Here is a 24460-nt window from a genome sequence, read left to right as displayed (position 1 = left end):
TGTTTAGTGAAAGTTTTTTAAAGTATGTAATCGTTGTCGGCCCCGCTGTTTTTCTCTTCCACGCCGGTTGAAGGCGAAAGCGAGGGAGGCCGTTCTTTGCTATCGGTCAAAGTACTTTTTTTTGAAAACCCATTAAGTTGTGGAGGATGATGGAATGGTCCAGACCCTTCTTTTGCGAAGGCATCCTTTAGAACCTTAGACCTTATTATTATTGTTGTGGCCGTTAGAAGTAAAAGAAGAAGAATAACTAAAAAAAAATCGCATCAATTTGTTCTTTTCCATTTGGTAGTTCGTACAAAACTATTAAAACAAAACAGCCAGTAGACGCACAGAGTTTCTGTTCAAAGTTTGCAATATCTTAACTTCATTATGTCAATATTTTATTCATTCTGTTTCACTTTTTTATCTTATGCTTATCCTTGTTTCTTCCCCTTTTGTATATACTATATTGGATAGTGGATTTATTTATATTTTAACGTCGCACAATTCTGAAACAATACACACAAAACATATCTCAAAATTTTTATTTCAAACATCTCAAAATATACAATATAAAATTAAATAATTTTTCCGAATTATGTATAAATATGTACATGACTAGCAAAAATATACAAACATTCATTTAACAAATCAGTCTACAAGATTCTATGATAGCGTTTATGAAACTAAAATATACAGAAGTGCTGCCATCTACAAATTATATTTACACCGACAACCATATTAAAAAAATAAGCTATTTGCGTTGTAACATATTTGAAATTTTCCTACTGAGTGAGAAGCAAATTTTGGCTAATTTGTAACTGCATAAAAAAAACATGTTGAGGTAGATTACAGCATTCATGGAACAATGTCCAACTGTCAATTAAAACGGCTGCCAGTACTAGCCGCCATAACATTCCATCTCACTTAAATTGTAGGAAAAACGATGAAAATCGTAGCCAAATGCCCTTCTTCGATAATAACACAGATAAGTAACCACTATAACAGTATAGTCTTAATTTCTGGAGTACATTGCAGCGCATAACCTCAACTGGAAGTCTTTGTAAAGCAGTTTGCCACCTAAAGGCACTCGGGACAGGAACATACCGGGCGACATCAAACACAAAGCTTTTCCGTTCATAAGGAACCTCGAAGAAGGTACGTCTGGTAATCCATGAACTGTGGTTATGTGCCTCAACCATTGCAATACGTGTTCTCTGGTCCACTGTCTGGGATCTATAACAAAAACCAAAGATATAAAGAATACAATCGGAATATTGGTTAGTTGCGACAGTTTTATTTGTTAATTGGTAGAAAACCAAACAATCAAATATATTTTCTGAGGCTTGAAAAAAGGGAAGATCAACAATAGACTATTCTTCAAAATTTTTTTGTAAATTATCTGACTCTTCCAGCTTTCCCTGATTAGAAAAAAACTCGATTTTAAAAGCAAAAAGAATAATACACTGAAACTGCCTTCGAATACTAGGGTATCAAGCGAGGCCACAATTTGGCTCATTTTTCTATGGTAAAATTATATATAGTCATAGTAAGTTATAGCAATATTTTATCTTTTTTAATAAATATTGCTACTAATAGTTCTAAAATACGTAGTGTATGCCGAAACACCGAATATTACTTTATGCTTTAACTCAAAGTGTTTGTAATTAAATTAGTTACTTTGTTTTGTAAAAAGTTTTACTTCTAACATTTTAACCATATCATGTTTAATAAATAAATATTAGAGATAAAAATCAAACTATTAATAATATTGTGGATATCATAGAATCTCCTTGAATGAAATACCGAACTGTAGACAAGAAATATGTTTACCTTTGGGAAGATTATCATCATTATCGTAGGATGCGGAAGGTGACGGTGAGTTCCTGTAAGCTGGAAATCTATCCCACTCGTATCTGATTGGTCCCTCAGCTGTTCGAAGCGCCATTTTGATCCTCCTGTTGTAATAGCCTATTTTGGACAGTTGGAGTTATGTCAGTGACACCTATAACAAAAAAATCTCTAGATTAATCTTAAGAATTGGCATACGGAATTAAGCAGAAGACAGACAAAGAAAAAAAGTATTTTTAAAAATACTAATTGTCACTGGATAAAGTGATGCGACAGTGAATATTAATATTACACATGATAATTAAAAAGATGAGCAGAAATTATTTGCTGGTCGAGTAAGTTTTGACCCAGTAATTTTTACTTAACCACACATTTTCTTGTTTTGTGTGTTTATGTTTCTGTTTTTGGCTGTGAAAGCCATTCAAAAATATTCGGAGCAAAGTACACCCAATGAAAACAAGAAGTACAATGGTTTCTAGGTATGCCGCTTTTAATATAAAGGGCTATACGGGTTTTCTAGATCCGTATCTCAGTGCTCCACGAAAGTAAGTCAACGCGAAGATATTTAAATAGCAAAGTTAAAAGTTAGTCATCTTTTTACATTTTCCTATTTGCACTATACAAAGTGTTTCAAAATACATAAACCAACGCTCGACTTATCTAAAAAGAGTTCATGTAAGGGAAATGTTTAGATTTCAAGAAAAGCGGGTTAAATATTTTAGCAAAAGCCTATTTAACGATACACGAGGTTTGCACAATAGTATATTGTGTGGTAAACGGTTTAAAAAGATTACTATCTCCAAATACTTCCCATTACTCCCAAACCCCGTTGGGTAATATCCCGGAAATGTCCGAAGTAGCTCGGATCAGTGGGAAAGGAAACTGTTGTGGTAAAATGACACTTTCCGCACGCTAGATCGGTGTATAATTAGGTATTTTACAGACGGGAATAGAAAAATATTTTTGGACGATTTGGTTAAAATTTGGCAACGTAATCTAAGAGCAAATTTTGGTTTAACTAAATCAAAATTATGAATTCCAGTGCCGTCCCGGAAGGTGTTCTAACTAATAGTGTTTCTTTGAATAAGCCACTAAAAGTACAAGTTTTTTGGCTCTTTGTTTATAGTTGTTTTCGTATTTTGCCTCGTTTTCGAACTCAAAAAAAATTATTTTAAGAATATTTTATTTTTGAACCTTTTGATCACAGTAAACTTAGCTTTACAAAATTGACACCAAAGCAAATATTGCAACAAAAGAATTAAGGCTAATTGTAACCTATTTTTGGAAATTCGACGCAATGCGCTTTTCAAAGATTTTAAAGAAGACCATGAGAGGGCTCGGAAGGAAAAAATTGTCTTGACTATGAAACATCAAACAGTCCACTGGACTACACGGAATAAATTGAGCACCCTGTACAATAGGTGAAAATATTAAATACAAAAGTTTTAGCTGTTTATGCGAGCTTTCTTGACATGTAAAACAAGCTGACATCTGAAACTCAGCCTTATACTTGTCGCCAATTACCATTATAAGGGGACCCCAATTTTCAGTTTTTTGCGAATACCGCCCACACCCTGTACATTTTTGAAAATTATGAAGAATAGGGGCCTATAGCACTTAATATCATCGATATTTTCGTTCAAGAATTTTTTCGATTGCATGAACGGTTTTCGATAAACGACTTTTTCCTTGGAAACGCGATTTTTAATTTTTTTAAAATACTTCCTGACCCCCCCAGCCCCCCAGTTTCAATAGGTTAACGGGGTTAAAGTGTGCCATATTTGAAATCGATAGCTTCAAATTTCGGACACTTATCGTGTTTCATAGTGGCGTCCAAAAATACAGTCGAAAATGGTAAAAAAAAAAAATGCCCGCCGAGGTGTGACGTTTTGACATATCTTGTGCACCCCATAGACTGTTGAAAAGGAGCAAATTTTGGAGCGTCTTGCTTAAACCGTTCGGAAGTTATCCTCGGAAATGTCCACCCACAGAGAACCGAGTACGGACAGATTTCATAGATTTTGCGAAAGCAATTAAACCCTATAGCGTCAGGACTGTGTCACAAGCCATGTTTTTTGTAATATTGAACACCCTGTATATACAGATTCCCATAATTTCGATTACTACTTTTTACTTTTATTCTTATTTTAATTTTTTATTCTTATCTGCGTACATTAAACCCAGTGTAAATTGTAATTACATTTCTGATTACAAAAAAAAATCCGCGACGTCGCCACTTCGTTATCCGTAAAAGGTCGACGGGTGGTATATTTATAGTGTGCTAAAAACGGTTTAAGGAAACCGTTATAGGTCTCCCACAGGGTACGGCAAAGAGCTTTGCCGCCACATGTGTCTTTTGTTGGAACACGCCCCGATTCGGCAGATCAGGATGCGACAAAAAAATATTCCCTATCGGGGCGTAACAGAACTTGACGTCCGTTATCGGATACTGATTACGAGTTAATGGTTTTTATGGTGTTTTGAGGTCGGGTTACGAGCAGAAGTGCGCGTGTGTGTTCGGAAACACGTTGTATTATCACGGTTTTCCAAATGGTACGAAGTACCGTTTCCGTGTTCTTTCGAAACAGTTTGGGCCAGAATTTAAAATGTCGGAATAAAACACGTGGCTAAAATCTTGAAAAAAATCTATGTTTTTTCAAATATCTACGCAAAATGCCAAATTTTACCCTACACGAAAAACAAAATTCTAAAAATGCATCTAAGCCTTTCTAAATTTGATATATCATTGACTTTCCTATATTATTACACAAATTGCACATATTTTTTAATCCTCCATCCAGGTATCTCTTAATTACTATTTTTAATTGCATTCTATAAGTCACAGTTTCCTTTCGGAATTGCAATAAACTTAATTCGGGTGTAAAATTTGTATAAAACTGATCAAATAATATTTTTTTTAATATTTCCTTTTATAAGCAATGTCAATTTTGACGGGTAAACGCTGATGTTGAATTGATTTATTTATTATTTTTGATACACAAATTATCCCCGAGATTAAAACTTGCCAAAACTGATTAACGAAATAGTTTCCCTTATGATACGGACTTTAATGGTGGCACAACTGATGATTTTGGTCCAGAATGAACATAATTAAAATACAAATTTTGTAAAAGGAAATAGTGAAAATGTATAATAATATTAAATAAATTTAAGTTAATAGGTACCGTTTTTTTATTCGTTCAGTAGTTTCCCACGGATCCGAGCCACTTCGGACATTTCCGGGATTTTACCGCACGGGATTGGGAGCAGTCGGATGTTTTCGGAGATATTTCCAACTCCTTGAATTTTGACGTTTCTCAATTCTAACGGTCATGTCAGTGAATGTATTCGAGTTATTTTTGCCAAAATGTACTAACGGTCGTAGAAAAAGTATAGTATCCAACACGTTCGGTAAACTTTTTAACTCACTCGCTCCGCTCGTGTCAAATAAACTCGTGAGTCAAATGCCGTTTACCGCACTTGTTGCATAATATACTATTACCGGTTTCTTCTCATAAGGTACTAAGTTCTGACAGATTTTAATGTGTCAGTTTCTCATATGGGTGATTATACTATGCAGTAGTATGCTATACAACAAGTGCGGTAAACGGCATTTGACTCACGAGTTTATTTGAAACGAGCGGAGCGAATGTTTAATAAACGAGTGAGTTAAAAAGTTTACCAAACGTGTTGCATACTATACTTTTTCTACGACCGTTAGTTTTTGGGTACATTTTCGTAAAACAACACGAATACATTTACTGACATGACCGTCAGAATTGACAAACGTCAAAAATCAAAGCGTGGGAAATATCTCCGAAAACATCCGATTGCGGTAAAATCCCGGAATTGTCCGAACTGGCTCGGATTCGTGGGAAAGGAAACTGACGTGGTAAAGTGACGCTTCCCGTACGCTAGATCGGTGGGCAATTAGGTATTTTACAGACGGGAGTAGAAAAAAACTATTACTCAAGGTTATTTTTTATATTAATATTGTTTAAATAATAGTTTTTATTAAGATTACATAGGCGAAATCTGACCTTGAAGCCACTGACATTTAACCTACCACGCCATCTACATATTTCAAATAGAAGAAAGCACGAAACATCAAAGAGGAACCTTATAACATAAATTTGATTTTTACAATCTAGTTATTACGTTAACGTTTTTAACTAAAAGCTAAAAGTTTTAACAAAAAAACATCGAAATTTTACGGTTCTATACAACGGCGTAGTGAGCGTGGCTCAGTGTCTCAGGTGCAGGTCATGAATTGATTTCCTAAATACTAATTTGTCATCCAAATATTTAGGAATGCTGGAATTTATCACAGGTTTCAAAGTGCATAAAATGTTTTGTTGATTTTTTTTGTTTTTAACCAATTTAATTTTATGAATACTCCGGATATATGGTCAAATTTTTATAAGTTAGAAGTAAAACGGCAAAAAGTATTCTGAATTTTCTGTAGCCGATAAGAGGTCACAGTGTCTAAACAAGGCAGTAAGACAAACGCGAGAGAACAAGACTACTACATAATTGTATTTTCTTGTCATACGACAATACATCAATATAGCATTTTCAAACTCATATAACACTGACGTGGGCGATATGATCCAAAATTCTTCATATTCTCATCAAAGGTGACTTTTGTAGGGCCGGCCACATAAATTTTTTTGGCTATGTTGGTGCACATGTCCCTAACATGTGTTCACAGGTTCATCCAGTTTGCACGTTTACTTTTTTTATGAGACAGAAACGCTATACATGTTTTGTGTGCTCGGCGATTTTCTGCTATCAAAAAAAAACAGGAACAAAAAATTTGCATAAAATTTTGTGTAAAAAATGGAATACGGTGTTGCAAAACACATGAAATGTTAACAGCCGCATATGGTAAGTCTACTTTGAGCAAAAGATGGCTGAGAAGACGCCTATCATGAACGTAGCTCTGGACGCCCCAGCACGTCAACAAGTGATGAAAGCGTCGAAATGAAACAAATGGAGTTAAAAAATCGTTGAATCACTATTAGAGAAATGGCTAAAAACGCCGACATCTCTATTGGCTAGTTGCAATTTTTTCCGAAGTTTTGGGCACGGAACGTGTAGCAGCAAAATTTGTTCCGACACTGTTTAATTTTGAAAAAAAGGACCGTCGAAGGGGCATCGCTCAAAAACTGCTAAACGACGTCAATGATGATACTGATATACTCACAAAGCTCATAATTGCTGACGAATCATGGGTAAATGATTATGACGTCGAAACCAAAGTCCAGTCGTCCCAATGGAAGAACCCAAAATCGCCAAACCGAAAAAGGCACGTCAAGTTCGATCAAATGTCAAGGTTTTGCTTACGGTTTTCTTTGATTATCGTGGCGTATTACATCAAGAGTTTTGACCACAATCAATCAAGAGTATTACCTCAAAGTTATGCGCTGTTTGTGAGAAGCGATACGAAGAAAACGTCCGGAATTGTGAAAAACAATTCACGACTTTTGCATCACGATAATAACAAAACAACAATCATGCCTCAGCCATCATATTCACCGGATATGGCGCCCTCCGACTATTTCCTCTTTCCCCTATACTATAGGCTATACCAGAAAGTGCTTACCATAAGTGCTTCGAGGATTGGAAAAAACGTTGGCACAAGTGCATTATATCCGGGGGGATTACTCTGAAGGGGAAAACATTAATTTTGATGAATAAATAAAAACTTTTTGATAAAACTTAAAAGTCACCTTACATTTTGAGCGTACCTTGTATAGACCAAGATTTTTAACAGATTCTACAATTTGAATAGGTTTATCGTCCACATATAATTTCATCCCGGACTTGATGTTGATTGACAAATCAAATCGCTATTGTTAAAATAAGAAATATTTGTCATTTTATGATATATATAAATATTAGCAAGAGATTTTGTTAACTTACCGTAGCTTAAATTTCTTCTTTTTTCTCCTATTTATCTATAGTGGGTATGGTGTATCAAAAAAAAAAAAAACCGGCGATATGCATCACGTTAAAATGGAAACCCTTGATTAGATACCTATAATCTATTACAAAAATCAAATCGGAAATGAATACAACCCACGAAAGTGCAATAAATTTAAATAACGCTGCCTTTTTCACTCGTCCGCGCCTCCAAAGAAAGAGAAAAGAAAACGTTATTTTATTTCCCACTTGTCTGGCGACCAAATATGGAAAGGAAATCATATATAACGCGCCATCGATGATAACCTTTCGCATATATACACCCGGTTTCCTTGTCCATTACAATTGTCGTATCTACGGGCGACATCCTGTGGCAGTTAAATTATTTATCAGCCTTTTTTTATTGTTTTTTCGATACCTAGACATACGTCTCGGGGTATCGGGTTTCCCGTTTAGAACCAGGCCATAATATATTAGTTATCGGCGTTGTTTATGTTTCCTCTCGAACCACGTTACGCGGCGAACGCAAAACAAACGTGGCGGATTCCAAAAATAGCGAAAACAGGATACAACCCGCGCAACCGGAACCAACAAGCGTTTCCCCAAAGGGGAGAGGAATGCCACGCACAGGAAGGGGTGTTTCCTACGTCGCCAGAATACATCCGCAATTCGACTATTTTCAAATCGAGGGGGGTCTCTGTCGGGGGTACGACCTACACCGAGAGCAACGGTAAAGGTCAAGTTTCGACGAACGAGGAAGGCAGATGCCGTCCGTCGCACAATCGTTTCTCATTTTCCTCGATTTTTATTTTAATGTTTCGACCAGCGAACTGGATCTAAATTGAAATGGGTTCCGACAATGCAACCTATATCAATTTTTGTAAGGCAGATTTTATTTAGGAAAAGAGAGATAACTATACTAGGTAAAGGCGCCTAAGAGTCAGTTCATTAAAACGCATTCTATGTGAAACTGAAACTTTTGTCAGATAAATACACGAATTTGAGTTTAAAAAACTAGAGGTCGGCCACACGTCTGACCCAAAACTCTGTATTTTATGCTATATTTATTGACGTCTTTCTGAAAACTAATTTAAAACCAATTTCCTTGCTCGATAGGTGCAAGTGGGGCTCCTTACAAGGATGCGTTCGTTGATGATGAAAAGGGTTAAAGGTTTAAATGTGGTAAGGTCAAAAAGAATGTTGAAAAAGTAAACAGGACAACAAAATCTACCAAAAACAGGGTAAAACTTGGAACTTCGTTCACATTCTCTTGGAGTTTGTCCCGATCGCGGGTAAACCAATTCCGACCTTCGGAATGAAAATTAATAAATTGTGGGTGCCAAGAGTGGCCTGCTGGTTTCATGAACTTGCACTTCATAAGGGACTGGATTTTTTTCTGCAATAGTTGCGTACGAACTCTTATATTTATTATGCGCATTTACAAGGCTCACAATTTTTTTTTTATAGAACCTATTTTCTGTCGTATTTATGGAGAATGATAATAACGGTTTATTAGAGACGGTGTATAAGAGATTGCTTTATTTTATTGATATTTTTTGGTCAATGGGTTTGCTGGAGGGTACCTTTTAACATCATTATAATCGTTTATGGTTCTTTGAACTAGGTGGTTATTATATATTTTGACTATTGCGTATCATACGATTGCAGTAATATCTCGCGAAAGAAAGCTTTGTTTTGAGTAGGAAGAGAATTCGCACCTATTGCATATTACATCATCTGATTTTATTTTATAAATAAATAATAACTTTCCTTTAAATTGTTAAATTGATTTTATCATTTCTATGAAATGATATTTGTGTGTATTACTTAGAAAACAAAAAAAATTAAAAGTTTGGTGAAAACTATATTGACAAATAAAGTAAATAAAGAACGACAACACCCCATTCTTCCATTTATATAAATGAACAAGAGAAAGACAAAAATACCAGGTTGCAGTCTTTCTCTATTATAAAATTTGCCTCCCTTTTTTATCACGCTGTTGCTAAATCAATTTTTGAGTTTGTCTAATTTTCCTTTCCTTTTTCTGTTGGAAGTTTATTGTAACGCAAATTAGTCTCTTTCTTCACCTGGAAATGTGTTAGACATTGTCACTTTGCCACACCGTCAATTTTAAATAAAAACATTTAAAACTAAAAATTGAGCACGCATATTAAACCAGAACTAGTTTGTTCTCATCTATAGAATGCACGTTCTAAACCTATACAATTGTTTACTAATTAGCACAAGAAATCTTTCTAAAATTGTAAGCTAGTTATAATTGGAACTATAAGACCGTTCTCAATTTAAGAGAACTCTCCATAACCTAATATGCTTCGGACGCTCCTCTATTTAATGCGTATTTCATCTTTAATTAAGCAGCTAAGATGGCAGGCCAAAGCCAGGCTAAGAAATTCGCCGACCAACCTTACATCATACCTGCCACGCTACAAAAGGAAGGCCGTAATAATAAGGGTAGGTTACGTACTCTCAGATGCATCTAAGCCCAATGAGAGAAGAAGAGGAGCAAACAGTTGTTATGCCAATATCAAGAACTATCGAGAATAAAATTTCACCTTCTAGATGACCAGAGGGAACGAACTACACCAAGGTGCCAGTGGAGAAAGGAACCTAGATAAAGCTCTGTAACTGTGGCGAGAGTCAATTGCTATCTCGCCCAATTTGAATTTTGCTCATCTAAGATTCTTGCACTTACTTAAGGAAGGCCGTAACAATAAGGGTAGGTTACGTACTCTCGGATGCATCTAAGCCTAATGAGAGAAGAAGAGAAGCAAACAGTTGTTATGCCAATATCAAGGACTATCGAAAGTAAATTTTCATCTTCTAGATCACCAGAGGGAACGAACTACACCAAGGTGCCAGTGGAGAGAGGAACCTAGATAAAGCTCTGTAATTGTGGCGAGAGTCAATTACTATCTCGTCCAATTTGAATTTTGATCATCTAAGATTCTTGCACTTACTTGTTTTTGATCTCTTAGGTGCTATATTACATTATTTTTGTAAATAGAGTGTAGTAGTAGAGTGTGCAGAGTAGAATGACCAATGAGGAACCCATTTTTAACTTTCTTGAATCGTCCCGTATACACGCGTCATATGAATGAGGTCTCGTCCCCTCTCCCTCTGTGCATTCGTCTTAAAGACGACGGAAGCACAATTGTCTAACGAGAATGGCCTTAAAACGATTTTCCCTGCTTGGAAGCCGCGAGAGAAAACACAATAGAATTGCAAAAATTGATTTCTTCCTTCCTCTGTGAATTTTTCGTGCGCCGTTCGTTTGTTTTGCGTACACAGTGGCGTATTTAACGGCCCGACCGTGCGTTTCGTTATTCCAAACGAATAAATTAAGACGTTTCGTCGGTTTCCGGTCTTGACGAGAGGGTTCCGTGTCGTAAAAGGGGTGACGCGCCGCCACTGGCGCAAAAAGACCGTATCGCCCCGCATAATGTTTAGTAATTAAGACGGAACGTCTAAGTAAATTTGCTTATTATAAATATAAATACAGGATATCCTAAAAAATAATAGTTTATTATAATACAATGAACAAAAGAGGCAATTTTAGATGTCGGTGTGCGGGGTATTAATAATGCATAAGCGTCTTCCTTGTTTTGTTGTTGTTTCACGTACCCAGGCGGGAGGGAGGTGTTTCATTTATTCACAGTAATTTGATTTTGTATTATTAAAATTACCACCAATTTCCACTAAATATCTCTGTAATTACTACGGCTTGCTTCAATCAATTAAACAACGCCAAGTAAGTAGAGAAAACTTTTTAAATGTTATATTTATTAACCTACATTTCGAGAATAATATATACAAATAAAATTAACAAGAAAAAAAATATCAAAGTTAAAGCAAATTAAAAATTAGTGCACTAGACTTTATTCTGTTTTAAAACGCCTGTTAAAAATAAATAAATAAAATAAAACAGGCGATATAAACAAATCTTTGGTCAACTTTGATATTCAAAGCCTGTATTTGACAATAAATGTTCAGGCTCAGAGAAAATTTCTCCTAAAATGTAAGTTATCAAACCAAAAAAAGGATTATTTCTAAACTCAATCTTTTTTGTTTTTCATTAATACTTCTACGTTTCTTCAGCAGTCACACTTTTTTTGCCAATTAAAAATATCATTAATTTTCGTATGGACTTATTAAGTTCTCGACTTGTCTTTAGAAATCAGACGTTTTTTACACTTATTACCACAATATTTTCTTAAATTACCCCTAAGGCAAAGGTAAAGGAACCATAGTTATATTTTAAGAAGTATACTTAATAATCTGCCATAGAGCCCCTAGGTGGTACTATAAATTGATAACAAAAAAAAAATTAATTCAATAAACCTGGCGATAACTAGTCATACACATAGTTTTCGAAAAAATTACAATAACTTTAAAACGGAGCAAAAGTGCTTTCTTACTGACCACTACATTTTAATTTTTTTTTAAGAATCATCTTTTGTACTTGATCAATATCGGTAGCTCAAGTCGCAATTTACCACTTCATTTATCGAACAAATCTTATTTTTATGTATATATCACAATAACACCAAGACAAATTTAATACTTTAAAGGAATTGATTTAATATTATCTTTTGGGCAATAAGATTTCAGGAGGTAATCAATAAAAGATATCAAGTAAATAATGGTTTTTAAAAAAAAATTAATATAAGTTACAAACGAACTTATTATAATTTAAACCAGGTAAACATTTAGTACAAATTTGTTTTTCATTATAAAAAATCACTTCCTGAAGCTATTCGCGAAATGAAGATCGCTGTGCATAAAAAAAACTGTATTTTAAGAAGTAGTGTGTGAAACGACGTGTGAAACAACACGAACAAGTAGACCAACGCGCATTGTCAGCCAATTAACTACGAGATATGAAATCACCGTAAAAGAAAAACGGAAATTTATGTACCGACATAGTGATTTAAAAAAAATACCGTTTGCATTTTTCATTACAAATTTTTTAATTTATGTAACATATCGAATACAAGTTCACACGTCGTTATGACAAAACAAAAGAAAGCAATTTTTAGAAGAAAAAATAAAAAATGAACTCTATATCTCTCGAATTCGAACGGTTCCGGTAATATGGATCTTCTGTGGCAAATTTTAATTAGACTGAGACGGGTATAGTAATTGGGATTCTTTGTAACACAAATTAATATTAATGGCACATGTTTGGGTTTTTTTGGGGGTACTTTGGGGAAATCGTTTTATTCGTTCATACTTCTTCTTTGAATTAAGTAGTCGTGATATATTTTGTGCTTCAACAAAAGTTTTTTTAATTATTTTTTTTATTATTTAATTAAATACATAATCCCCTTTTCAAGAAATAAAAACTATTGGTTAAATTTACCTACACGGATGTATTTTATTTCTTTCTTGAAATAATATTTCTGACAAAAACACTACACTGATATATAATTTTTCTTTAAACGTTAGAAAGACTTAAACATTTTGAATTTTTAATTATCAAAACTTATATGTACTTTTTTCTAATGCTTTTCAATAATTTAGGTTATTATAAATTGTATTTTGTACAAATATAGTAAGAAAATATTGTTTGATCATCATAATATATTTTTTATATAATTTAGATCTGATCAAAGATTGATTAATAAGAAGTTTTGTTCCAACTTACTTACTACAAGGAAAACTTAAAACTATAGTTCTTCTCAACAGCAATCCTTAGATTATAATTACTTAGATACTTAATTATGTGTACATTCTAGTAGCACTTAGATACTTTAAATACTTCTTTTAATATTTCGGTAGAAATAAAGAAACAAAATGATTAAGAAAAAGACAACAGCATTATTTTTCTATCACAAATAATAATAATAATAATAATAATAATACTTGTCTATAAATTGTTTTATGTTAGTTGATCATTTTTCATAAGCTCAGAGTTCGTTTCGCTTTCCAATAACTTGCAAGCGTTAAAAGCGAAGCTACTCACCAGAAATAGGACTAATTACAGTTTTTCTTTACGCCGCCGCACCGTTCTACGTACGTAATTGCGCCCAATTAAAACGTAATTAGTATTAAATAAAATGACGCTTCCGAGCTCAGACTTGCGGTGGTTCGCCGAGTAAATTGGCAATTTTCTCCTAAAATACTGCTAACGTAACGTACGAGTTCACTTCGCGTACAAAAATACCGTTTCCGAGTAGAAATTGAAGTGATCGTTGTTATTCCGTTTATTTTTCGATCCGTTTATCTACTACCGGCGACCCTCGACGAACCCACTCAACAGTCAAAACTGACGTCACGACATTTCTGTACCACCTCATCATCAGGAAACGATTGTTTATTGCAATGTTTATACGGGCGAGGTACTTAAGACGCTGCGCACACAAACAAAAAGCCATTTTCGATACTTTTTAAGTGTATCCTGTTTGGCGTTTCCGCTTTTTGATGTTTGGTTTATCGTAAATCTGTCGATGTTCAACCCACATCTTATCGGTCGGATATTACATAAAGTTCACGCTTCTCCCCCTACACGACGTCAAAAGCCGTACCGCTCCAGTGATAATATAAAATTAACCCTCTTAAAGTGAAATAAAAGAATGGCGCAGGCGCATATCATTCAATACTGGCAGGGTTTCTCGGTAACCAGTAGATATAGGATTTTGACGTTTTCACGGCTCCATGTCAGGTTTTCGTATAACTTTCAATGCCGTAAACAGAATTGTGCTGCCTTGTTTCGTTCCCGAGATATAGGGTAAAATAGAAATGTTGGTGTCTGGTTCGTTCTCATATTTCATGTAAGATAGAAATACCAAAAAAATAAAAGTGCCGCAGATAGATATTAAAAATGATGTATAATGGCACTTCTCACGTAAACTATCCCTGGCTATGGAATTATTGGTATAAGTATCTATAACGAAAATTAAACAAAATAAAAAAAAATAATAACAATTTATTATTATCAATTAGTGCATTTTCGAAGGACTATACTGTAATTCGATGGTATTTGATTTAAAATTCCTAGATATCTTATTATGGTAAATATAACATAATATATAAAATAAAATATTGATTTTTCGTATATGGCAATACCAACATCTACAAACGGTTTGTCTAAAAAAAATTGTTAACTACACCACTGGACACGTAAAAATATGTACCTATTTTTTTTTGTATCTTACAGTGTCCGAAATATGACACCAACCCAAAAAGCGAAAAATTTAATAGTGTACAGGCTGTTTTTTGAAACTATCTGGTAACAATGCTTATGGTATTTGAAAACACATAACTGAATTTGTTGAAATCGGATAAGAATACTTATGCTCAAGCAAAAAGAACTACGAATACGTAACTCATTTTACAACTTCACAAAGTTCTTCTACAAACAAGACTGAAAGTTAATGTGAGAATTGATTTCGCGTTTAATAAAATTCTTACCTATTGGCAACATTTTCTTTTATGTTATTTTGAATGTCAACGGTTGGGCTGGTCTGCGCCAGCAGCGCCAAACGAATATGGTCGGCAAAAGCATGGAAAATACCTTTAATATTTTCTAACACATAAGTTGTATAGACCAAAAATAATACTGGTCCTTCACGAACCCCGGTCGGAACAAGTACAGTGAAACTGAAGCTACTATTTGCACCAACTGTCTTCTATTACTAACATAATTACCTGTTTTACCATGCTTTGTTATATTGTATCTCTTTCAGATTTTCTAGCATCATCTGTACGATTTGGACAACGCTCCATTGGTCGAGCTCGTTAGTGAGCCAAGGCGGTTTCGATTTTTTTTAATTGTTCTAAATTGGATACGCTATATTCTTTTGACACTGAGATCACCTTTTCGTGGGTGCCCGCGCGGTCAGAACCTCGATAAACGAGTCATTTGACCCCGGCAACGACGAATTCTCGGGATGTAGTAGGCGAGATACCCAAACCTGTTTGTTTTGGGTATCTACCGCGCCCGTGAAACATTCCACTCCATGACCCATATATATGACCAGTTACCACGACTAAGTTTAGAAACATCGCTCTTCCTGTTTTAAAAGCTTTAGTTCTTCGTACTTAGTAAGCGTAAAACCGCACTTAAGGACGCATACTTAAAATAGTCATTAGCTATAAATAACAGCTTCTGTGCCGATACGTAGGGTATAACACCCAGTTATTGGCAGCTTAACGACACACCAAAATATTTGTAGTTTTTATAAAATTATAAGTAAAGCAATCCATTTATCATTTTAACTACGAATTCTGCAAAGAATTTTTAATAAATTTAAAACATCACATAGCTTAATTTAAACAAATAAATTTTGTAAACTTAGTGTTGCTTTATTCCAGTTATTAATTTTTAATCTTGGTAAACTGACATAGGTACAAAATTAAACTGATATGGTTTTATGTATTTATGATTTTTTCAACTTTGAGCACCTCCAGTCTTTCGGCAAAAAAAAAATTAAATTGAGTAATAATCAAAAATTTAAATGGAAGATTTTTTTACCTATATTTAATGTTATGCAGTTATTGGTAATGGCGCCAATAATGCAATTAAAAAAAAACAAATGCATAAAATAAATAAAAGTAGGAACAGTTTGCTTTGAAGCCTGTAGATTTAGAAAAACTTGCCATTGTTTTATTAACATGCATATTATAAACGCCATGCCGAAGCAGGTCAAAATACATAACTTATGACTTATATAAAGTCAGGTATAAAGTAACGGTAAAGTATAAACTTTAAATATTTATTAAATGTAATAACAACAATATCAGAATCCGTAGATAGAAGACTTTATGTTAGTTTTAGCTGACATTTAATTTTAATAGAAATAATTTCTTTTTCAATTTTTGATTTCATAGGAAATAAACGGATCAAACAATTTAATACATGGTGGTCGCATTTTAGTTTTTAGACCACGCAGAATATGTCATAAAGGGTAACTTTTTCTCATTAAAGAAGTTTCCTATGAATCTTACTTTACAAAAATGTGAATAATAATAAAACATGGATGATTTTGTCAAAACTAAAGGTAGCTTACTCTTAAGCAAAGTTAATTTTTATCGTGGACAGATGCAATTAGATTTCCGAACGTAGTTTTTAAATCTTATCATCTGTAGATATTAAAAATAAAGGTAGTTCATTTTTTTCGCAACGTTCGTATATGGGACAAACGATTTAATATCCGACCGTTGTGTTTTATGTTTTAGATAATAATAATAGTGTTTATAATTCCAAATTAAACATTGCATATGCAAGAGTAAATATAACAACATGCAGTTGCACAGGTTACGCAGGAGGGAAGGTGCTGTTGATGACAATTAAAGCAAATAAACAAAATAAACATTAATGACTCTACAGAAAAAAGAAACGAGAAATGCTAAGAAAAAGACGGGAGGAGGTAGATGTTTTGTCGCACATCAATCAAAATAAATGCCAAAGTAAATGGACTAATGGATATAGTAACATCATTTATTTTATAATTAATTTTAAAAGCTTCCTGGTAGGAAAAATAGTTTTTAAAAACTCTGTTCTTAGGTGCAGTTAACAAAGGTTTTCGACGGATATTTATGTTACGAAAGTCCATACGATTACGTTAGTTTTTCATTAAGGTAGGGTAGACATTGCAATTTACTTTTCTTAAAAAATAGACATACTAAATGCACTTAATGGAAAACGTATTGTGTAAGGGTGTTTAATCCGACAAGACCATGGAGGTGACCAGACGTGGAGGTGACATAACGGTGTACCTCCAGAATAACTTTGAAGTGAAATAATTCGTATTAACTACTTATGATAGTGGCTTACTGGAGAGCCTTTTAGTAAGTTTAAAAATTAAAAATTGTAACTTACTTGATGTGTTTTACCGGTTAAGAACAATGTGTAGTGTGAGTTAATCGCAAAATATCATGGTAAGTGTTGGTTTGGTTATGTAATTAATACAGATTTCATTTCACATCAACACTTTTTTGAGGGTTATATTTGGAGTCGACCGAGTCCAAGCAAAAATTCCTTGGGGATTTGCACAGCATTAACTGGGACAATGTTAATTACATTAATAACATTGACGAAAAGATTTTTGATTTTGTACTACCTTCTCAAGAACGTATAAGCAGAATCATAAAACAGATGAAATCAAATGCTGCCGGATATGACGATATTGCTTTACTTATAGTCCTACTGAATCACATTACTCACATCATAAATGTTTATTTAGAGACTGGCTACTTTCCATCCATATGGAATGGTTTCCCCAATTCCGAAGCTTGCTTCTCTAACCGGCGTCAATGATCTTAGACCCCATTTGATATGTCTAAGGTGGTCACAAATTTAACTCAATTAATTATAACGGAGCAAATCTTATTTTGGATCTTAAAAGTCTCTTTCAATATAATGAAAAACGCAATCTTTAGCTAAATTATAAAAAACACAAATTATGCTATTTGCTCCCCCTGTAACCACAAAAAGACGAAACGCTATATGCAGATAAACATATACTGAATTTTAAAGTAAGAAAAAAACTCTCTGCAACATGCATCCTTTCTAACCGTTGCTCATAAAACCAAATTACAGGAAATCCATGCCCGATTCCTTTATGGTTCGAAAAAGTTTGATCGTATATAAGAAAAAATATTTGCGTCGAAATGGCTCAAAACTAAATACCTGTTTTAATTTTTACTCGCAATTGTTGTATTTAAGGTTATGACATATTTTTTACCAACGTACCTAAAAAATCATTTGGTTTTGGGTATGAAATTCAGAATGCTCCTTAAGGGCGAAGAAAAATTCTGGATATACCGCAGCATAATGCTTGCAAATTTAGACGCTGCTTTAGCTATATTGCCATTAAGCTTTATAATAATTATAATAAATATTTTGTATCCAGCTTAGTTCTAGTATTTTAGACACAAATTAAGTTACATTTAATGGAATTATAAAAATCTCTGTCCTCAACGAATTAGTATTTTACCAATAATGAATTTTTCGACTCTCATTATAGCTTATTAATGTAAAATTCAGTTAGCGTTGAGTAGCTAAGAATAAGATCGTAAGCTAGACTTCGCCGTGTGTAACTATATTAGTTTGTATTAATTAATTTTGTCTAAAACTTGCGCGATAATTTAAAATATCTCAATTAAAACTATTATTATTATTATTTTACTATATTATTATATTCATTATTATTATAATAAAATATTCATTATAAAATTTTATATTTTCCGCTAAATCGTTTTCGCATTTACCTCAACGCGGATTAAATACAAATGGACTCCGTCCGTTTCTCGTTGGTTCATCGACACTGACCCGCCGCGACGGCCCCCCAAAAAAAAAAACCGAACCGCCGAAACTCGCACCACCCGAAATAGCATAGCCGGAAAAACAGACGCACGGTGCGTATATATACGAATGCGCGCGCGCCGCAGAAAGGACGCCAGCGATTCGACAGGATATCCGTATCCTTGCTTACATAAAAGCCTCCAAAACAGGAAAAGGAAACATATTATCACCGATTTTCAATTGCCATTATCGTTCCTATTCAGTATCGGTACAAATGCAAAAATCCTGCACGCGTTTTCTGACCGACGCCGTTTCGTTTTTCCGGCGACATTGTATACGCGATCGCGGCCCCGAAAATCGAAATTCGTCCGAGTTAAAGAGCTGCCCGCATTTCCAATCAATTTGAAGGGAAAAGACAAACCCAGCTGAGAATGCGGCCCCACTGAGTTTTATTTATTGTTTCATGAAAATGTCACATAGACATGTCAATAAAAATCGATGAAATTTTCAAATAAATTTATTGTTTGTGGTAAGTTTTCCCAGGATAACTCTACCTCAGTCTTCTAACTATCACGAGAGCTATCATATCTGTACTTGGTCAAAATGCAATAAGTATGATGATCTTGCGGGCCAGGAGAAGTAACAAGCGTCCCGGAAAAAATTTCTAGTGGCTGCAGCGGTATGTGATCTAGCATTTTACTGCTGAAAAATTAGATCCTAGAGGTGCTGAAGGCAGGACAGCGCAACATAATGGATGTTTTTTTTCGATGTATAGAACTTTAAGTTGGCATTACTGTTCAAGATGGCGACCGATTTAACACCTGTCAAGTGATTTATTCTCAGTTTGGTTTGGCAATTCATCATGAATAGACTCACGCCTGAACAACGCTTGCAAATAGTGCAATTTTATTTCGAAAATAATGGTTCTATGCGGAATACGTATCGCGCACTACGTCAATTTTATCGTCGACAAAATCGTCCATCAGAGCAGTTAATTCGATTAACCATGGAACGTTTTCGCACCACGTTTACTCTTATTGATTCCTCGCATCCCCAGAGACGCCGTACGGTGCGTACAGAAGAAGCTATTGCTGCTGTAGAGCATAGCATTGAGGAAGACCCGAATGAGTTCATCCGCCATCGAGCACAAGAATTGGATCTGTGTCCATCCACTTTATGGAAGATTTTGCGGAAGGATTTTGGTTACGTGCTTACAAAATCCAACTCGTGCAAGAATTGAAGCCAAACGATCACCAAGTAAGGCGTACATTCGTCGAATGGTTCCCGATTTTCATAAGAGAATTTTGTTTAGCGATGAAGCGCACTTCTGGTTGAATGGCTACGTTAACAATCAAAACTGCCGCATTTGGAGCGAAGCTAATCCTCAAGTGTATGTCGAAACACCGTTACATCCAGAAAAACTGACTGTTTGGTGCGCTTTATGGGGCTGGTGGAATCATTGGTCCGTACTTCTTCAAAAACGATGATGGCCAGAACGTTACAGTCAATGGTGATCGGTATAGAGCTATGATTACTACTACTACTGGAAGGCAACATTCGCCGTGTTATTGCCGATATACGGCCACAAATGTTGGAAAAAGTCATCGAAAATTGGACGTCCAGATTGGACTACATTCGCGCCAGCCGTGGCGGTCATATGCCAGAAATCATATTTAAAATGTAATGCCACAAGATTCTCTTTCGGATAAGTAAAATTCATGTCAATCGAATAATCTATCGTTGTTTTATTGAAACTTAAAGTTCTATACATCGAAAAAAAACAACCTACATAATATTTTGTTAATGTAATATGAAGCGTTCATGTTTCTGTCCAAAAAAACTATATGTTGCAACTGTTCTTACACTGTGGTCTAATTTTTTTCTGGTCTTTTCTCACTTCGCAGGCAAACTCTTCTACGAGTATGATAAGTAAGGTCACAAACAAAAAGCCTGACTCGTTACGATTCTACTATGTGCCAGACGTAGTGGATAATGGCAATACCAACTAAGAACAGTATGACTATAGCCCACAGGCTGTAATTATTGGAAAATTTGATCCCATCAATATCCGTCAACCCGTAGGTACCTTGCACTCGTTGTTTAATTTTAATTTTTCATAAAAAAAATAGACATTTTGTAGACAGTGTGTATTTGCTTAGGCAATTAATTTTTAAAAGTGCATTTAGAACTTTTTCAATAGCAATTATTGATCTGTTATTCACTTTTCCACAAGGTGACTTCAAAACTAACGAACGTTTGAGTAATTGGATTTCCCTATAAATATTTTTGAATAAGTATTATGCGCGGTACAAGCGTTAACGCAATCATTTTCGCTCGCTTTATAGCCGAAACATTAATATGATGTGGAAATAACCGATTAGGAGCACACTTCGGTGACAAGCAGGTTTTTAAAAAAGAAATTTCTCTACATCGCATTTAATTTCATATGGTATATCGTGCATATGAACGAAGAACTTCTTTTAGCAATGATTTAAATGAATTGACGAATGCCACAGACGAAACAAAATAGCACAATTATCGATAATTCGGTAACAATGATGTCATTTCTATCGCATTAAAAATTCTGAGAACCCGGTTATTACGCAGCCGGGATGTCAATAACCAAAAGAGGAAATTGACGATTAAAAGCGAATCGAGGATATTGCATATGTACTTATCTATTACAATCGCATTTTATGAAGAAGAGATTACGAATCAATTCCAACAACTGCCAAACGAAATCGAGTGTATTATCACTCTCTGTTATCTCGTAATCAAAAGCCACCTGGGCACCTACTACGCACAAGCAAGCTGACGTTTAAGCGACAAATCTGGAATATTTCAATTTAATTTATTTCTGAAAGGAAAACATACAAAACAGGACTTTTTAAACTTCAAAAAGCTGGGGCGTTTTTTGATTTCTATGCTGTATTTTTGGAAAGGTAATTTTTGAAAAATTAAAAATATTATATTTATTGGCACTACTATATTTTAACGCGAAAATTTGAAACGGTAACAAAAATCCATGTTCGGTTTTTACCATTTACAAGACATTAATTTTCTGTTCTATATAAGTTTGGTTTATAATTCAAAAATAGAAAACATGTAACCAAAATTATCTAAACCACTGTAATTGAAGGATAAGTTAATGATTGAAGATATCCTATCCAAACTAACCAAAACTAAAGAGGTTATGAAAATAGTTTTACAAAAAGTAGCACGCTGTCGCGAAAACCGCTAAAAATAACCGAGGTGCCCCCAAAAGTACGTCATTTAGAAAGAGGAGTTCCCTTGTAAAAGTATCCAGTTTGACACGCCAGCTTTTGTATCTATATTTTCTGTATCTAATAATAAAACTAGATGGTGACCGTAGTTAAAGTTGATTTTTTTTTGTATTCTGTATTCTAGAGTAAGATCAATTCAAACCAATTGGTAACCGATAATCTAACGGGATATATAGTAATAAAAATATTAAGTATTTTTTCCCAACCTAGTTTTAAATCTGAGAAAGGTTTACTAATAGCATTTTGTTAGCTGCCTTCGAGTACCGACAAAACTTCTAAGTTCAATAACAGTTGCTTTACATAAATGTTGAATGTCATTGCGTCCGCGGCTGGGCCATATTTTAAAAAATAAACGTGACAACAAAATTTGAAAAAAAAAAACAAGTCAAACAGCAAAGACACAACAATCATAAAAAATATTTTTATTTACACCTATGCACTGGTCAAGCATGCGCAACGCGTCACTCCCATTAAACACCATTCCGACCCATTTCCTACTTTAGTCACTGGTAAGTAGTGTTGGTATTGTCATTCATGAAAGTCGTATTAATGAGTGACTTAACAGAATTCTAATTGTATAAAATAATCTTTGGAGGTTAAAAAATTTTAATGAAAAGGTAATTTCAAGAAGTAAACTTAACTGAACATTATTAATTTCAAAAATCAATGCCATGTAAAATGTATGGGGAATGGTATGCGTTATACATTATTGTTAGCGTCAAATCCGCATTCATATGGTCTTCCTTTTTCTCGGTCAATTAAAGATTTAGTGAACGAATATTGATTAGTAGTAATATAGTTACTACTTTGATGTTTATAAACAATTATAAACTTTATGCCACATGTATTAGATTTTGAATTGAATTGCATTACGTGAATGTGTTAAAATCGATGGGTGAACACATCAACCATACATTATTCTTTACTTAAGTGCGGAAGATTTTTCTATTGATATAAACATTTTTTTTCAAATGAGTTTAAGTCAAGCTCTGAAGAAGCCAACAGGATTATTGGCGAAACGTCAGCAATTTCGACTAAGCAAAAACCGACGCAGGAGGAATCCAGAAGTGTTGTAAAATGCATGATTTAAACATCTTCATGTCGAAACTCGATTTTATAGAATTAAAATCAAATATTGGGTAAGCACATATAAACATAACGTCCCAAAATCTAAGACGAAAAATTTACCTTTGATGCTCCAAGACAATGCGACGCGTCGAAAAAAATCAAAGCTCCTCTCGGATCTTCAAAATAAAACCGAAATCTATAAAAGCGCGAACTGATTCTGACACACTGCGACTACGACGTCTGAACCCAACCGCCACGTGCAGCAGACTGACAGTTGTTTAAAAACAAAACGAACTCGGCAGCGTGATACTCGAACGTCGGTCATGATGGTGGGGATGAGACTTCTGCCACGAGCGACCGGGCTCGATGGACCGCATATTTTCGTTCAAAAAACCGCCCTGTCGAGGAAATTGGGGGTGTAACGGAAACGCAGATGGGTCCCGATCTTCTACGAACCGGTAGTTTGCTATATTTATTCTTTCGTAGTTGGCCGGCGAAAAGAAGCATCCATCGACTTAGCGACGGTGAACAGACAATCGGAATAGGCCGCTGGGAATTTCCGCGGCCTACCGCGACGGGATCTCGCCTTTCGCATGTTAAACGATTCACACGAAAAATTATAACGAGAGTTTTTGTTCTCGATTCCGGTGGTTGTTGGTCGAGGAAACGTGAACAGATTTTCAAACGCGAAAGTAGGAAATACCGCAACGCATATCGAGTTTCGTCGCGGAATTTTACCTACTTTGTAATATTATATGGCAGAGAAGGCTGCTGCTGCTATTGCCCGACACACTGTTGAAAAAATACAAATTTTTAGTCAATTACAAATTATATAGAATATCTAAAGTTTTAGGGCCAGTCCCATCCAACCTGAACTTAAATCTGAAACGACTAGGGGACAACTAACTTTTAGGGACAGCTAGTTTCTCGACTTTCCATTGCTAATAAATAAAGGGTGATTCAATAAGAGTTTCCACATTAAAATAATAAAAATAACTCGGAAGAATATAAAAATATACAAACATTTTTATTTGCCATTTTAGATTAGTGTATTACAATTAGGTATGAAAGATGACGTCATTCAAAT

General features: G+C 34.6%; 1 protein-coding gene across 2 annotated transcripts; it reads right to left on the bottom strand.

Annotated features, from left to right (window-relative positions):
• Positions 1-521: 521 nt before the first annotated feature.
• LOC132706336 (transcription factor ETV7-like) lies at positions 522-23635 on the bottom strand. Of its 2 annotated transcripts, none has more exons than XM_060677616.1 (3): positions 23494-23635; positions 1813-1984; positions 522-1215 (listed from the first exon to the last, which is right to left on the bottom strand). In XM_060677616.1, exons 2-3 carry the CDS (start codon positions 1925-1927, stop codon positions 995-997), a joined length of 336 nt encoding a protein of 111 aa, XP_060533599.1. In that variant the 5' UTR covers positions 1928-1984; positions 23494-23635; the 3' UTR covers positions 522-994. The 2 variants fall into 2 exon arrangements, with proteins under 2 accessions (XP_060533599.1, XP_060533600.1); XM_060677617.1 differs by lacking the exon at positions 23494-23635 and adding an exon at positions 18988-19123.
• Between the last annotated feature and the right edge of the window lie 825 nt (positions 23636-24460).

The sequence above is a fragment of the Cylas formicarius genome, unplaced genomic scaffold (genome assembly GCF_029955315.1).
Source record: "Cylas formicarius isolate icCylForm1 unplaced genomic scaffold, icCylForm1.1 PGA_scaffold_8__14_contigs__length_24414737, whole genome shotgun sequence".
Taxonomy (NCBI): domain Eukaryota; kingdom Metazoa; phylum Arthropoda; class Insecta; order Coleoptera; family Brentidae; genus Cylas; species Cylas formicarius.
Note: the sequence above shows the minus strand (reverse complement) of the source record. Positions and strands in the feature narration are given on the sequence as shown.